Source organism: Zonotrichia albicollis, chromosome 31 (assembly GCF_047830755.1).
Source record: "Zonotrichia albicollis isolate bZonAlb1 chromosome 31, bZonAlb1.hap1, whole genome shotgun sequence".
Classification (NCBI taxonomy): Eukaryota; Metazoa; Chordata; class Aves; order Passeriformes; family Passerellidae; genus Zonotrichia; species Zonotrichia albicollis.
The window spans coordinates 696,533-714,088 of record NC_133849.1 but is presented as its reverse complement, the minus strand read 5'-3'; the positions used below and the strand labels follow the sequence as shown (position 1 = coordinate 714,088).

Below are 17,556 nucleotides of genomic sequence, written 5' to 3'. Positions count from 1 at the left end.
CACCCTGACAAGTTGTTCTTATGAAGAGCTTTTGGATACACTTTGGGCTCCATTTACATGCAAATTTTGGGGCCAAACTTGAGTTATGGTTACCAACTGTGCAGATAACAAGCACAAAAAGAACAATTTAAACCACATCATCCTGATTTGTGTCAGTCTCTGTTTTCCAGCTGTTTCAGCAGAGATTTCCCCAGACAATATGACAAATCTCTGGAGCTTCTGCAAAGTGGAACTTCAAACAATTAAATCCCTCTGTAAGTTAATTTTTCCCCTCATATATGAATTCCTCCTGTGAATATATATACATAATTATATATATATGTAAATTATATATATAACATATATAATATATACAATTTGATATGGCCGGCCATGTGATGTTTCATTAGGACTTACGCTCTCTTTTTGCTTTGGTATAGGAATAAATCACATGAGACTTTATTTTCTTCATCGTTAAAAAGACTTCATTCTTTATTCAAGTAACTCGTTTTTATACAGTTTTACATACCTTGTGTGTGATTCCAATTGGGTTAGTAGCTTTCTTGCCAATTACTTTATTGGTTAGTAAGAGATACTTTATTTGTCCATAAAATCTCTCTATAAAATTGTTTTTTTCTCCCTATAAAATTATTTTCTTCTCTAGTTCTCATGGGATAGATTTAATGTTTATGCAGGCACTAGTTGTTTTTCATCCGGGAATAAATTGTTATGTTAACAAACTCTTCACACCAGGATTGCTTTCACATGGGAACTTGCAAAGTGCTAGCTTGACGAGGTCACTGATCTAACAGAGCAGGCCTGATTTTATGAGCCCTTTTTTAATAATTTTTCTACCTTACTGCAACACTTTGGTTGTATGTGGATTCTCAGTAAGGCTCTGGGTAAAACCTGAACTCATGTCACGGATGTTTCCAACAAATTTTATATATCTGTGCTTTGAGGGTTCCAGTCACACACGCAGTCTTACCATTTATCTGGGGTGTGTAGGGAATTTATAGATCCCAAACAATTCCCAACGTTTGACTAACATCTCCAATCACAGGGGGACCAACTCCAAAGGAACCCCAAACACTGGAATTATATGATTTAGTAAAATATCCAGCACTTCCTTTTGTTGTGTTGGTGCAACAGGGGTAAGCCTCAGACCATCCACTGAAGGTATCACCTACCCCTAATACAAACCTTTGTCCTTTCTGGGTGGTAACTCAGTAGAATTTATTTGCCAACAATGTCCAGGAGAACCCCCTGCCCCTGATATTTCTAACACAACTCTTTTGCTCATGTTTGGGTGGGTTCCAGAGAAGATTTCACATTTGTTACAGATTGTACAATATCAGTTTTTTTCCCTTTCTATTACTGCTTTCTTAATGTTTCAAAAGGTTTCTTGTTCCCTTGCAAGTGTTTTTTATGTTCTTGCTGAGGTGGGACTGCAGTCTGTCCCTCTGGTGTAACAGTCCATTCACTTTACTTGATTTCAACCTTTGTGCCAGAAAACTGATGGCTCTGTTGATCACATTTTCGGGCAAACCTTGTCAAACTGATTTCCTTCTGTAGTACCACTGTTAAGATCCTTTTTCTTGCTTCTTTTACTATTTTATCAACAAAAGGATTCTCTAACTCAAGAGTTGCTTCCCCATTTTGATGAATCTTGCAATGTATAAAGGCTGCTTCTCCAGACTTCTTAATACTCTGTAGCAGTGGATGGGTCTGTTCAGTGTGTTCAATTCCAGGCCTTGAACAGTTGCCAGTCCTCTCTCTTTCCAGATGACCTCTCCGAAAACATTAAATGCATATTCAGAATTAGTCCATATTTTTACATTCTTTCCTTCGCTCAGTCCTTGGCCTTTCTTATTCACAGGGATGCAGAAGGCATTTTTAAAATTTAATTCAGTAAACCCTCCTCAACTATCTGTTATTCTCCACACTTTGCAAAATTCCAACAGATCCTTCTTAGAAGCATTTGGCAAATAGGGTGAGTGATGAATCACCCAGTGTTTTCCTAATTCATATTTTAAAGGTTGAAAGAAGTTCTCAGCTTTCAGCTACAAGGGTGACATCAGCCTTTGGATTCCTTCGCTCACCGTGGCTGTAGAAGAGTTAGAAAAAGTGATGAAAGGGAAAAAAAAAACCTTGAGAAACAACCCCATAAGCAAATTCCCTCACCCCGCTGGGACAGAATAAAAGCCTAACAAACCTTACGAAACAGGTGGCATCCTGTAAAATGTTACAATTTGGTTTCTAAGAGCCTTGATTTTCCTGAAAACACACAAATGCACAATTTCACGCTACACAACAAAAAGAGCTGCCTTTATGTTACCTCCTGTGGGGTCCTGGGACCGTGGCTCCCAACCCCTCAGGTCACTGCACGGAAATTCTTAAAAGTCTTCAGCAGGAAAGAGTTCCTTGCAATATGTTTCTGGTCCAGAGGGAGGCTGCTGGGTCCAGTCCCATCTGAGATGCTAGAAAAACTGATGCCTTAAAAGCCTTAGAAATGAAATAACACCCTTTGGAGATCATATCAGTACAGGAGGTAATATAAAGGCTGGTCTTTATTAGAGGCCTCCAAGGGGCAAATATGGAAGATGTCCACACAATGCCCACCCCACCATGGGGTAAATAGTTTATAAGTTTAGCAAATTAGCATATTTGACAAAAATCACCAATTAGAAGCACAGGTGGTGAGGCACGACAAAGTTCTTTGGCAAGAGTCACTCTGCCTGTGACTGGAGACTTCAGGCACAGCAAGGAAACAAAGCAACAACAAAGCAAAACAAAATCCAGGCAATCAAACCAGAAATGAACCAAGAACCGTCCGTGTGTGTTTAGGTGCATCTGACAAAAGGACAGTGGGGGGAAGGATAAAGGGAATATGGCCTAAAAGCTTAACAGCACTCAAACACTCAAATTTAACTTAACCTTAACTTATATCTTAAACATAACAATTTAGCAAAGGAACAGCAATTAACAGTATTTAACCCAACTTAAGACTTAACAATTTACAGAGGGGAAGTGTTTAATTTAGCTTATAACTTATATTAAACCTGGAATTATGGTAAGGCACTACACAAAGCACTGACTCAGCTAACTCTAACCTGTCCAACTTCAAGTAATCCAGATTTTGAGAAGTCAGGAAAAGAGTGAGAGGGAGAGACAGAGCAAGAGAGAGAAAAAGAAAAGAAATGTCCACAGCCAAGGCTTTAGATCTAGAGTCATCTCAGCTGATATGGGATGTGCCAGTGTCACACCCATGTCATGGCCTTTACCTGCTCTGGTCCCTCTCCCAGGTGGGGTTTTTGGGGTGCCACAGGCCTGGCAGCCACTTTGGGGCTGGACCAGAGGCGGCAGTGGCTGGGGTGGGGCAGCAGCCACCCCACCTACACAGAACTTGCTCTGACCTCCCAATTCACACTGGAGATGTCTGGGGCCATTCATCATTTCTCTGCTCTCCAACACTGAGGCAAGAGACTCTGGCTACAGCTCTGAGCCCATGCCCAAGACAACCACCCTGGCAATGGGGCTCCATGGAGCTGTTCTCATGAACCCCCCAAGAATTGGAGAGTACCCCAAAACCACTTCCAAAATGTGGGATGTCCCAAAATCCCTGCAGTCAGGGCATTTGCGGAGCTTTCCTTACCAATGCTTCTGTCGGTGCTGGGACAAGTGAGAGCCCCTGGGGAAGCTCTTCCCACACTGCTCACACAGGTAGGGCCGTGCCCCAGTGTGGGTCCGCCGGTGGTGGTTCAGGTTGGAGCGATCTCTGAAGCTCATCCCACACTGCTCACACCTGTAGGGCTGCTGCCCAGTGTGGATGCGCATGTGGACTATTAGGTGGGACCTCCGGCTGAAGCTCTTCTCACATGTCCAGCACTTGTAGCTGTCACATATCCTGATTTCCACACACAAGTGGTTGTGAATCTTCCCGAAGCTCTTCCCACATTTCTCACAGTTGTTGGGCTGTTCCCTGGTGTCAATGCACTGGTGGACATCCAAGTGGGTGCTCTGGCTGAAGCTCTTCCCACATTTGGGACATTTGTGGGGCCTCTCCCCAGTGTGGATCTTCTGGTGGCGGAGCAGGTTGGATTTCTGGCTGAAGTTCTTCCCACATTCCTCACACACATAGGGCTGTTCCCCAGAGCAATTTATCTTGTGCTGGTTTAGTTTGGATGTCTCTCTAAAGCTCTTCCCACGTTCAGAGCGCTTGGAAGGCCTTTCATTATCATGAGTATTCTCATGACGGGCCAGGTTGTTGCTACGGCTGAAGCTCTTCCCACATTCCCTACACTTGTAGGGCTTCTCCCCAGTGTGGATCCTCTGGTGTTTCTTCAGGTTGGAGATGTGGCTGAAGCTCCTCTCACATTCCCCACACTTGTATGACTTCTCCCTGCTTTGATGGTGCTCAGTGACCACCATGTCTGAGCTCTGGCTGAAGCTCTGTCCACCCTCCTGGCACAGGGCAGGCCTTTCCTCCTCACAGATCCCAGGGTTGGGTTTGCAGCCCCTCCTCGTGCGGGATCTCTGGGGCTTTTCCTTCCCGTTGGATTCCTGCACTATGGAATTGCTCAAAACGGCCTCTTCCACAAGGTCCTGCTGTGGGGATTTGCCCTCCCTGCTCTCCATCCTCGGCTCCTATTCTGGAGGAGGAAGGACAATGAGACGATGGGATTTGCCTCTGTGCCAGAGGGAAGGGGAAGGAGATACTCCCAAAGTATCTCCAGAGATACTCCCTGGCAGGACGGCACCGGCACCGGGGCTGTCCTGCAGCCGGGGCTGTGCTGAGCTGGGAGATGGAGCAGGAGAGAGGGGGAAAGGGGCACTGACTTCCTCCTCACCTGCCTGGCTGTTCCACGGCATCTTCCTCGCAGCCTCCTTCTCCATCTGACCAAGCTTTGAGAATGAGAAATTCTGGTTTTGGGGGTAAACAAGGTGTGAGTGCCTTGGGTGTTCCTCCTGCCCAAGTCCATCTCTAGAAGTCACCAGGTGTCTGGTGTCCGTAAAACCTCCAATAAACAAGAGTGAATCCCAAACAAGCCTTTCCCTTTCTAATCTCCTCACTCTGAGGTTCTGAGGCCCCCCTTCTTGGGGCTGCTGGGGGTCCTATGGATTCTCCCACTCTGGGGTCCTGCTTTAGGATGCCTGGAGGGTTTGCAGGTCCCACAAGTCCCTTCCCCCTTAATTCTGCTTTGGCTCCCAGGGGTCCCAGGCTCCCCCCACTCCAGGCACTCAAGGCTCATCCCTCTCTTGGCGACCCCTTCATCTCCTGGACCCTGCTCATCTCCAGGCTCCACCACTCCACCGGGCTGCCAGGGCCGGATAGCAAAGCCCCTGGCCTTACAAATATTGAAACAGCTCCATGCAGGGAGCCCTTGGAGTTCCTGAGGACTGGCAGAAGCCTTCCTCAAAATGTCCTTGGGTATTTTTGGTATGGCAAAACAGGCTCCTAAAGGTTGCTTGATTTGTGCTAACACCAAGGTTTGAAAGACGTGTTAGCCAAGGAAGGCTGCAACCTAGGAATGGAGAATATGACCACCTTTCCTCATAATTATTATAATTTTGAAATTAATGGATGGAAAAGGGATTTTCTTTACAAACCCCCCAGGGCAGCTGGTCCCAGTGCCCCCTCCGGATAGCAACAGGAGCTACAGGCAGAACTTCAGGAGCAGCAAGCTGCAATGGCAGGGCAGGCTCACCCGGGGCAGCAGGCGAGAGGCAGCAGAAACCCCAGGGCCCTGCCCGAAGCTGTGGGGTGTCCAGGTGTTGGGTTACAGTCTGTCAGTGGGGCCTGACAGGGAATCGCTCCCTGCCATTCCTCACCGGCAGTGGCTGGTCCTGGGCTCTGGACTTGTGCAGAGGAGGCAGCCCCTGGTGGGGAACGGGGTGCTCCCACTCCTGGCACAGCACGCACCGGCTCTGGGCTCCCAAGCAGCAGAGAAGCAAGCCAGCAAGCCCAGTCACAGCGCCAAAGGAAAAGAAACAAAAAGAAACAGACAGAACCCACAGAAGCAACAGGATCCCCGGTCAGAAACACCAGCAGTGTGGCCACTCCAACAGCTGGCTGGAAGGAAAGGAGCTGCCCCACACCCTGCCCCAAACTCTCTCTGGAAACCCCAACGTGGCTCCCACTCATTGCAATACTCCCGGAGCAGCAACCGTCCCAGACAAAAAACAAAACAATGAACCCCAAAAACTATACGAGACAAATAGCCATCCCCTAGACACTGCTACAGGTAGATAATGAGATGATTGGCTCTTGCAATTAAGGGATGACTATTGTGTGTATATTAAGAAAAGCTTTAGTGATGTATAGTTATGTTATTCTAGTTTAGATGTCCTCTGTTCTCCCCATAGATCCTTTCCCCCCCTCTGTATTGCTGCCTAAGACAGGCAGAAAGAAGGTGTGCACACCTCCCTTGCATGGGGCAGTTGGGAATGGAAGCTTGGTGCTCAGGGGGTGAGGCATGGCAACACCTGGCCTCCAATCCAGTTACAAGCAAGCATCTCCACCAATAAATGGCACAGAAGAGCTGCCTGACAGACTTTGGGAAGGGCCAGGGGTATAAAAGAATGAGCATACATCTTGAAGATGAACTGGCCATGGGGTATCCATCAGGGTAGTTCCCAGTGCTGCCAATTTTTCCTTATGCAGTCCTTTTGTTGTATTTTTGTCAAGGTTTAATAAAGCTTTTAAATTTTCAAAGTGAGCAGTTGTTTCTCACAACAGCAAGTTAAAAAGAAACTTGCCAGAGGAGGGAGGCCTTGGACTTTGTCCTATGTCCCTTCCAAAGATGCCAGGTGGATTTTACCAGATTGCCCCAAGTGGGAAGGCTGAAATATCTTCTGGTAACAGCATGTCAGCTAACAGGGTGGCCAGAAGCATTTGCAACTGCTTCAGCAACTACAGGATCAGTTATATAAGTATTTTTTGAACAAATAATTTGAAGATATGGGATCATTGATGCAATAGACTCAGACAGAGGAACTAATTTTACAGGTAAAACTCTCCAAGGGGTTATGACTGGTTTAGGAATACAATGGAACCTCCATCCCTCCTGGCACCCCCAGAGCTCAGGTCAGGTAGAAAAAAAAATGAGTGAAGAAATAAAGAAGCACCTTTTAAAGCTAGAAATAGAAACCAAGATGCCATGGGTACAGCTTTTGCCATTGGCTCTGGCAAGAAGAAGTGCCAGACTGAGGGCAGATATTCAATTATCTCCCTTGGAACTGATGTCTGGAATTCCTTACCCTGGTAATTCTCCACCTAGAGCAGGATGGAAATGAGGGATGTACATTTACAGCAGTCTGTGGCCACAATCCTGTCTCTTGTGAAATCTCTCCCACAGGAAGCTGGGCTGGCACAGAGCCTGCCCTGGCACTTTGCTGCTGCCAACACCCAGCCAGGACATCGGCTCCTGCCTAAGGAGTGCAAAGCAGCACCACTGGTGGCCAAGGGGCCCATGCCAAGTGTCCCTGAGGCCAGAAACAGCCGCCAGCACAGCTCAACACGGGGGGACCCCTCAGCCTGGCCTCAAGGGCTCTGAAGCCCCGGAGATTTGCACTTCCCACCTGCAGCAGGAGGATGGGAGGCCGCCCCTGAGCCTGCCCTGAACGCAGCAGCAGCCAGGGCTCCACAGCGGGCCAAGCCCCTGCGCCTGCCCACAGATCCTCGCCTGGAATCCTCTGCAATCCTGGCCACCCTCCTCTGCCATCTCCAGCCACTGGCAGGACAACCCTTATTGTCACTGTTTTCTTTATGTTAAATTGTTTCTGTGCCTTCAGTTACCACAGGTGGTGGGGAAGACAATGTGAGAATTTGACTAAATAATTAGATTACACTATTGAATATTTTTCCTTAATACTTTATATTGTCAGTCAGGGTTGGGCCAGAGGTGGGAGAATCAATTTGCAGCCTTAGGAGAAGAAGCAGCAAAAGTTCTTAACCTTAGCAGTTGTTGGGTCAGGAGGGGCATGAGCACCTGAAAGCTGGCCATGGGTGGCCAGCCAAGCCGCACTTAAATGGTGGGTCACACCTAGAGTGAGGTCCATAATGGAATGGGATTTTGGGATGAGGAAGGAAGTCCATGGCAGCTTCATTGCTCTGAAAGAGGTATTTATTGCCTAAAAAGGACGGGCGTTTATTCACAAATGCAGGAAAAAGCATTTGTGAATAAACCTTACCTTTGGGTTTAGACTGTTGGACCCCCAACTGCCCTCCTTATGATTGTTGAAAATATTGAGGCAGATGGAATGAAACCCAGTCAGATGAGAAATGGAACATTTCAACATCAGATAGTATTATTTTATCTACACCAGATAGTATTATATTATCTATTAGCATGAAAAGGAGAAGTTTGTGGAAAATTAAACAACTCAAGGACAGAATCATGACATTGAGTCAAAGAAGACCCAGGAAGAAAAGATTAAATCAATGGTATTTAAAGTTTGTAAAGGCAATTACTAAGAAAATAAAAGGAGGGATTGAAACAAATAAGATGAATGTGTCTTTACAAACAGACCGTGTGAATCTGCTTGGGGATAGGGCCATGCACTCAGAGATAGGGAAGTAACAAAACAAGCTATTAGCTCTAGAGAATGTTACTGATCAACACAGACTGTTGCTCAGCCAAGACCCTGTTAAATTCCTGAACCTAGAGCATGGGAACACAGACTTAGTCAAATAATGAGTAGGTTTTTCTTTCTTTTATATAATGAAAGGGGGGTGCATATTGGGAGGGGGTGCATAGAGCAGGCGATTCGGTAACTCTGTACCTTCTGATTACCTTGGCCGTGGGAAAAAGGAAGAGGGTGATGCAGCAGGGATTTTAAGATAAAAGAGAGGCTGCATCCTCCAACCATCTGAGAGACCCCACGGGAAATGCCCTCCCTTTACTCGAATAAAGTTACAGGACCCCTCTGTCTCCTTTTTGCACATAAACCTCTGACATGGTGGATTAATTCCACACGCACTCACCCACCCCGACCCACCCACGCCGTGTTTTCCCCCTCATCACCTCCCTGGTGCTGCACTGAGGCCTGCTGAGGCCTGCCGGAGCGCGGAGCGCGGCGCCGGCCGCCGCCGTGTCCCACAGAGCCCCGCACCGCCTCAGCCGCCCTCAGCCGCTCCGGCCGGTCCCGTTTGCGGAGGGATCTCACCGGCACCGGGGTCACCGGAAGGGCCCTGGCACCCGCTGGGCTCCGCCGGGACCTCCCTGAGCCGCGGCGTGGCCTGCAGGTCCCGGAGCCCCGCGGCGAGCAGAGGAAATGGTTACGGACCGCCCCTCCCCGTGGGAATGGAAGCGGCAGGGCCCGGAGGCCGCTCCTCCCCCATGTTATGAATAAGAAGCTTGACTAGGCCAATATTCAAGCAGCAATCAATTTATTATTTAAAATGGTAAAGTATGAGCAATACAGCGCTGGGTACAGTGGGGGAAGTTTTCCCTCCAACTGCACACCGATAATTGATGGTTACAGGTATTTATAGGGGTACTCATCAGGGGTTTTTTTCCAACAGTTTCTATTTCCAATTTTTATTCATCAGCAATTTTTATTCCAAATTATTACATCACAATTCTATACACTATTGTGATTTTAATTTCTCAGGATGTATCTCAAAGGAGTATCCCCAGATGGTGATGGTCCAGTTTCTGAAAGAAGAAAGACAACTCCCATCTGGTGGGGTCCAGCTCCCCAGATGTGTGTCTACCCTTTAATTGCAGAGACTATAAATCTCATAACAGTGATGTCCAGCTTCCCTTTGGTCGAGCCCATAAACCCTTGAGGTGATGTTCATCTTCCTTTCTCAAGCTGTTTTTCTCTGTTTCAATAAGGCGTGAGATAAGCATATTTCCTTTATATATATTCCAAAGCTATAGTTTCAAGGGTACAAGTAATATTCTAAAATTATACTTCAAAAGGTTATTATTGCAGAGCTTTTTATGGATTAAATGCAGGCAAAAAGCAACATCTTTAACACCTTAATTCCAATGCTCCTAAATCAACCAGGGTTAATTGCAAACAAAAGATAGGTTCAAAGGCCTTTTTCCATGCTTTATTTTCCTCAGTTATTATTAGAATTCACAGCTCTCTCATTGTCGGGGTCCACACATTTCGCATTCACAACTACACACACCACCTGTTTGTACCTGACACGAAACACAGCTTTGTATTTCACACCCATTCCCCAGGGCCTCCCAATAACCTTCCCATGCATCTTCCCCAGTCCGTCCCAGTGCCCTCCCAGTTCCCTCCCGGTACCCCCTGGTGCCCGCCAGCAACCTCCCAGTAACCTCCCAGTCCCCATCCAGTTTCTCCCTGTGAAAAACGCCAATCACTTGTTTTTAAAATTTTTAAAAGTTTAATAGTAATAAAATGGTTAAAAAGAATAGTAACACGATTAGAGTAATAACAATTTGGACAAATTGAATTAGGACAATATGAGACAATAAAAGCAAAGAGTTACAGACGTCCGGGTACCTTTTGCTGGGCAGCACAAGCCCGAAAAAGGGACCCCCGTTAACAAAGGATTAACCCTTAAGAACAATAGGCTGTTGCATATTCATACACGTCATACATGATGCATAAATTCCATTCAAACAGAGGATTCTGTCTGGTCAGTGTCAGCTCCTTCCTTCTAATCCTAACAGCGCCTCCAGGCGGGAAGAAATTCATTTCTTCTGATAAGAGGGCAATAAATTCTTTTTCTCTGAAAGATTTAGGTGTCCTGTGGCTGCTATCTTGCTGCAAGCCCTTTCTGTTAAACAAAGCATCTTACATAGCACAGTTTCTATTTCAACAATTTTTATAACCTAAAACTATATTTAACACAGTGCTTAAGAAAATTAATACAGCATTACTTTCTAACACAACACATATAATATTCATTTTAATATTTGCGAAAAGCCAATCATAAAATGGGCATTTTTCACATCCCAGTCCATCCCAGTCCCCATGAATCCCCTCCCAGTGCCCTTCCAGTTACTCCCAGTCTCCTCCCAGTGCCCACCAATTACCACCCAGTAACTTCCCAGTATGTCCCAGTATGTTCAAGTCCCTCCCAGTCCTATTCAGTCCACACAAACCAATTCCCAGTCTCTGCCAGTCACATCCCAGTGCTCCCAGTATCCCCTCTAGTTTCTTACAGTTTCTCTCAGTCCATCCCAGTCTCCTCCCAGTAGCTCCCAGTATATTCCAGTCCCTCCCAGTCCCCTCCAGTGCCAACAAACCCCTTCCTAGTCCATCCCAGTTGCCACCAGTGCCTCCCAATGTCCCCCAGTATCTTCCCGGTTTATTGCTGTTCCCTTCCCAGAACACCATGTTTATCCCAGTCCATTCCAGTGCTCCCAGTCCCTTCCAGTGCCCACCAGTCCCTCCCAGTTCTTCCCCAGTGCTTCCCAGTCCTTCTCAGTTCCCTCCCAGTACTCTCCACTGCTCCCAGTTTCTCTAAATCCCTTCCATTATCTCCCAGTGCCTCCCAGTCCTTCCCAGTCCTTCTAAGTATGGACCAATCCCCTCCCAGTTTGTCCCAGTGCTCCCAGATTCCCCTCCCAGACCTCCCAGTTCCCTTCCAGTGACTTCCAGTCTCCTCCTGGTGGCTCCCAGGATCCCCCAGTGTTCACCAGTAACTTCCCAGTTCCTCCCAGTACATCCCAGTCCCATCCAGTGCCCACAACTCCCTTCTCAGTGTATTCCAGGTTGCCATCAGTCCCTCCCAGTCACTTCCCAGTCTCTCCCAGTTAGTCCCAGTCTCCTCCCAGTGACCCCCAGTGCCCACCAGAAGCTTTCCAGTCCCTCCCAGTGCTCCCAGTACATCCCAGTTCCCTGTCCCAGCATGGCAGGCAAGCTCCACCCCCAGACTCTGCCTGGCACCAGCAGCAGGAGGGGAAACTGAGGCAGTACTGGGAGGCCATGGACACCTTACTGGGGGTACCAGTTTGTACTGGTTTGTACGGGAGAGGGACTGGGAGGGGATTAAAGGATTTTAAAAAGGGATCAATAGGGGTTGAAGGGTGATTTTTTTGCTGGTTTATACTGGTTTTGGACTGGAAGGGACTGGGAGGTCACTGAGATGTTACTGTTCCATACTGGGAGGTGACTGGCTTACACTGGGGGAGGTCACTGGTTTGAACTGGAGGGTTACTGGGAGGGACTGGGATGAACTGGGAGTTACGGGTTTGAACTGGGAGGGTGACTGGGCCATACTGGGAGGTCAGTGGGAGTTACTGGGATGAACTGGGAAATCCCTGGGGGTTACTGGGCTGCACTGGGAGGGGATTGGGAGGGCATTGGGATTTACTTGGTCTATACTGGTTTATACTGCTTTGGACCTGGCATGGTCCAGCAGGGGCCGTCCCATGCCCAGGTGTTGCCCTGAATGGTACTAGATGTTACTGGGATGAAATTGGGATTTTCTGGGGCTCTACTGGTTTATACTGGTTTGAACTGGGATTTACCTGCCCCACAGGGGTGCCACCTGGCCAGGTGCTGCCCTTGACCAGCATCATCCTGGTGGACATCTGCTGGAACCTGTGGGGACTGGGAGCACTGGGAGAGGACTGTGTGTATTGGTTTGTACTGGTTTATACTGGGAGGGCACTGGTTTGAACTGGAAGGGTTTAAAGGGGGTAAAAAATGGGTTAAAAGGGAGTTTGGGGTTACTGGTTTATACTGGAAGGGCACTGGGAAGGGTTAAAAGCAGACTGGGAGGGACTGAGAGAGCCCTTACCAGTCTGTACTGGTTCATACTGGTCTATACTGGCCTATACCAGTCTATACTGGTCGGTGCTGGTTCATACAGGTCCATACTCATTTTAGAGCTCTGGATGAATTGGTGTTTTTCAGGGAGTGAAGCCCAAATCTGTACCATAGGCATGGGGAACAGACACGCAGAGCTTCTTGCTTGCTCCGAATAAGAGAATTCATTGCAACGAATGGAGCCTTTTTGTACTCAAAACTTCACCACAACTTAACCAAACTAAGCACGCAATGTCTGCCTGCCACTGCAGTGTTGCTATTGATGTGTCCCTTTACCCCATCAGCTCTCTGATCATGTGGTGTCCACACATCTCCTCAGCCAATCCCTGCCTCACACATGAGGCGACCACCAACCCACTCTCTGGCCATCAACCCACAGCTGAACCTTCCCAGAGTGCCTTTTGGTGAGCAGAAGTGAGCAGGATTGAACAAAGGTGGGAAAGGTCCTTATTCTGTAAGGCTTTCCTTATTCCCCACAGTTTTGGAGCCCAATGGAACAAGGGCTCTCCTGTGACTCTGAGAAACCTCATTGAAGCAAAGACACCATCGTGAGAGGGTTTGGAACCTCATGGGACCAAGGCTCCAGTGTGACACAGTGGGGCCTCGTGAAGTTCAGGAGACCCCAGTGAGGGATTAGAACCTCATGAAAGCAAGGCTCTGATGTGATCCAGCTGGACCTCATGGAATGCAGATGGCCACTGTCAGTCGATGGAACTCATCAGAAAGGCTTGCAGCATGGAGCCCAAGAGACCCCAGTGAGTTTGTGGAGCCTCATTGAACCACAGTTCAAATGTGTCACAGCAGGGCTTTATGGGACACAGGAGACCATCGCGAGGTTATTGAACCCAACGGAAACAGGACTCTAGTGAGACTTGGTGGAGCCTTAGGGAGCCCAAGAGACCCTCATGGAACCAAGGCTGCGGTGTGTCACAGAGGGGCCTCACGGAACCCAGGAGAACATTGTGAGGCTATGGAACAATATGGCACCGAGGTTCTGCTATGGCTTGACAGAACCCCATGGAAGCAAGGAACCATTGCGAGCCTACGGAATCAGGGTCTGCAGGTAGGTTTTCTGTTCCCTCCTGGAATGCTGGTGGACAATAAAGCCTGAAGCAGCCTCCCAGTGTCTGGCTGTGTCACCAGTGTGGGGGAAATTTGTCAACCTTGGCCCTGCTGCTCCTCCTGTCTGGGCTTGGAGATACTGAGACATGGGTGTGAGGGGATCTTGATGTTCCTCCCCCTTGAGGCAGAGTGGAAATTTTCCAGAGTAGAAATCCATTTTGATTTAGGTGAAACGTACATCTTTGAGTTAAGTCTGTAGCTTGCTGTTTAGTCTGACTGCTTGCTCTCTTGAAGGGCCTGTGCTTGGAGGGACTCCTTCAGCTGAAGGACAAGAGATAAGGGGGGGATGTGTGGGGCAGACAGAGCAGGGCAACCTGACCCAGGAGTTCTTTATAAGAAAGAAGAATTATTGGCAAATGTCACACGAAATCAGTAGAATGAATATGTATGAACCTATTGTGAAATTGCATGTATATGTATTTGAGAGGGAAATAAAAGGAGATCTGGAGTTCCCAGAGGTATGCATGTCATTTTAGGGGAACAATTCCCTCATGCGTCCAGCACTGCAATAAACACACCAGCTCTACAGCTTCTTTCACAAAAGTTGTGGAGTTTGTTTGTTTCCGCAAATCACTCTTGTCCCCCAACCATGCACAACTTTTAGGGCACTTTGAAAATATCCTGGAAGTGAAGTTGGGCTGGCTTAGGGAGGGTGGTGGGACAATTTGGGTGGATTTTTGGAGTGTCCCAGTATCCCCTCCCAGCCCAAATCTGGCTCCTGCTCTGGCCCTCTCTCACGAGTCCCTGCCATGCCCCCCAAATGCCCCTGTGGCAGAGCGGGAGGGAGCCCCATTGCCGCTGTACTGGGCCCCCTCAGTGGCCACCAGAGGGGCTGAGGGTTGGGTGACCGTGCTGGGGTGCCCACGGTGCCACTGCCATCGCACACACATCGTACACCCACTGGAGGGCTTACACACCCACAGTGTGGCACGGACAGGCACAGGCATGGCACAGAAGGGCCGATGGCACTGTCTGCATGCTGTCCCTGCAGCCTCCCCAGGCTGCTGAGGGGGCAAGAGCTGCCATCCCCTGCCTCGCCTTTCCCTGTGCTTCAGGAAACAGCTCAGGCTGGTGAATGGCAGCACCGTGTGCGAGCAGAGAGTGGAGTTTCAGGTGCTGGGGACCCAGGGAACTCCCCGTGCCTCCCGATGGGACTTGTGCATGCCCATTGTTCTCTGGGGCCACCTCAACTGCGGGTGTTTGCCACTTCCATTCGTGAATTTTTCAAGAGGAACCAGATGTGTCTGAAGGCACTTGTTGCGCTGGGATGGGACTGAAGCCCGCCTGAAGCAGTGGCCAGGGACTGCCTTGGGGCCCTCACCCTGCTCCCACGGGATGCTGCTGCTGTCCTTTGCTGAGGTGAGTGCTGGCAGAACTCCAGCCCACCCGCAGTGGTCCCCAGGTGCCCCCAGCAGCAGCAGCAGCAGCCAGGGCCTCCCCAGTGCTGCCCAGGCCCTGCCATCTCCGTGTCCCTGTGCCTGGTGTGACAGGCACGTGGAGATGCTGCCGTGGGGCAGAGTCCTGCATGCACAGTGGATGTGCAGGGGCCAGTGCAGTGTGCCAGCAGCTGCGGGGTGACAGGCAGAGACATCTGACACCCCCTGAAACCTCAGCGGGCCTGTCAGGAGTCCCTGGGCAACAGCACCTCCATGGCCAAGCGGGCACCGTCTGCAGAGTTCGTGGAGGATGTAGGAGTCACTTGTTGTGTTATACCATTTATCATGTTTCAATTCTGGGGTTTGGTGGAGTTTTTGGTTTGTAGTTTTTTACTTGTTTATTTTGGTTTTGGTTTTGTTTTTTTTTCTTTTTTTTGGTGGCTATTTTTGTTGTTATTACTTTTAATTAAGATATTTTCTTTTTTATAATCAGCAGAAATCCTTTCATGCCTATTAACAGCCAGATCTAGGGTGAAAGGAGGTGGAAGTTGGTGTAAAGGAGCTGTAACATGTAGGAAAGACATTCTGTGCTGTTCCTGTGAGCCAGCAAAGGCCTCCTGAAGATAAAGGAAAGCCCCATATCTCTCCTGAGGAAGACACCAAGGTTGTCACCATGGAGATGTGATGAAGGAGAGAAAGTTAAGCGATACAGGCTCCAGCTGGCTCACAGAATGGTGTGGCTCCTTGGTCACACAACGAGAACTTTGCTTCTTTCTTGTAACCAATGGGCAGTGAATGTATATGTCAAGTGAATGTAAATATCTAGATCGAGTACAAAAGCAACATGTTGCTATAATAAATCTCTCTCACCCTTCTGATGGAGTTGTGGTACTTTGTAGGGATGTTGCTGTTGTTATAGAGTATGACACAGCACAGAGTTCAATGAAGAAGTCTCACATCACAGAAAGTGAGGCATGTCCCAGGTGGCCACTGAGACAAAGAGCAGGGACGTGGAGGGGATGGGCAGAATTGTCCATCCCATGATGAGCCTCGAGGAACTGTTTTTCCATTGGTAGTTATCTCCTTAGGATACCCTGGATCAGTGTCAGCTGCACATTACTGTTACCATGTCTTTAAAGTGGGCATTGGAATCTTTATCTCCAGTCCTTAAACCTCTCTAATTAGCTGTACACATGCTGAAGGCTTGACAAAGGGGCTGGGAAGGTAACAACTCATAAGGTCTTTCCTCATTTCGATGAAACCTGGAGTGTATTTGGTGTTGAGTCCACAATCCTCAGATCCTGAGAGGAGATAGCAGCAGTCCCTCAATAAATCCAAGCCAGAAGTAAAACCCAAAGTGTCTTGGAGCATGAAGAGTTGCCACTCGAAATCCTTCCTGATGAAGTCTGGCCAGAGCCTCGTTAGCACCAGTGACTGGAGGCTGTGGTTGCAGCAGGCAGAGGCACTGTGCAGGTGGCTCTGGTGCTGAACCCATGCTTTGATGGAGCAGAAGGGCCAAGGCCTGATCCTGGTCCCTGGGACGAGAGCTCCTGTCTCTCCCAGAGCCCAGAGCTCTCCCTGGAGGCAGCCCGGGCTGTGCTGGGCAGTGCCCAGGGCAGGACAGCAGTGTCATGGTGCCCAGGGTCCCCAGGGCTGCAAGGACATGGCACCAGTGCCACGAGCACAACCTGACTCCTCACAGACCTTGCTGGTTTGGGCCAAGGGGACCAAGAGCTCAGGCACTCGAAGGCAGGTTCAAAGCTCTTGGGGAAGGGCCCTCTGGGCAGGCAAGCACAGGGAGTGCTCCTTCCTGATCCTCTTTCAAGCACTCGTTCAGCCCTGTTGGCTCCTTCACCACTGGCCCCACTTTGGCTTCCCTTGCTCCACCTGTGGCCTTTCTGAGCCGTGGTAATTCTGCCCAGGCCAGCAGTGCCATTAAATTAGTCTCTTCCTTCCATGAGCTCTGCTGGCCTGCTGCTCCTCACACTGTCATCCAAGAGATCCCAGCATGAGGCAGAGATTTTGTACACGGAGAGCGGTGAAAGCGAGGAACAGGCTGTCCAGGGAGGTGTTGGGGCCTCATCCTTGCAAAGATCCAGAGCCACGCTGGATGGGGCTTTGAGCAGCTAGCTCTGGTTGAAGATGTCCCTGTCCATGAGTTTCCTCAGGTAATTTTTCCCCTCTTGCGGAAACTGTCCTGGATCTGAGCTGAGATTCCTCCCAGGATTCTCCTGAAGTCTTCTGATCTCTCATTTTGGGACCTGAATTCATAACCACAAGCCCACAATCTTCCAGAGAACATATCCAATCTGTT

At 48.8% G+C, this 17,556-nt stretch overlaps 1 protein-coding gene across 4 annotated transcripts; it reads right to left on the bottom strand.

The window, feature by feature from the left end:
• Positions 1-1,541: 1,541 nt before the first annotated feature.
• LOC106630050 (uncharacterized) lies at positions 1,542-9,247 on the bottom strand. Of its 4 annotated transcripts, none has more exons than XM_074529981.1 (4): positions 9,006-9,247; positions 4,830-4,902; positions 3,635-4,631; positions 1,542-2,086 (listed from the first exon to the last, which is right to left on the bottom strand). In XM_074529981.1, exons 3-4 carry the CDS (start codon positions 4,615-4,617, stop codon positions 2,032-2,034), a joined length of 1,038 nt encoding a protein of 345 aa, XP_074386082.1. In that variant the 5' UTR covers positions 4,618-4,631; positions 4,830-4,902; positions 9,006-9,247; the 3' UTR covers positions 1,542-2,031. The 4 variants fall into 4 exon arrangements, with proteins under 4 accessions (XP_074386082.1, XP_014129291.2, XP_074386081.1 ...); XM_014273816.3 differs by lacking the exon at positions 9,006-9,247 and adding an exon at positions 5,688-8,485; XM_074529980.1 differs by lacking the exon at positions 9,006-9,247 and adding an exon at positions 5,812-8,485.
• Between the last annotated feature and the right edge of the window lie 8,309 nt (positions 9,248-17,556).

Coding starts and splice junctions, on each gene's coding strand:
- LOC106630050 (XM_074529981.1), bottom strand. CDS start 4,617: ATGGAGAGCAGGGAGGGCAAATCCCCACAGCAGGACCTTGTGGAAGAG. Junction 2,087..3,634: donor CAGCACCGACAGAAGCATTG/GTAAGGAAAGCT, acceptor ACTCTTCTACAG/CCACGGTGAGCGAAGGAATC.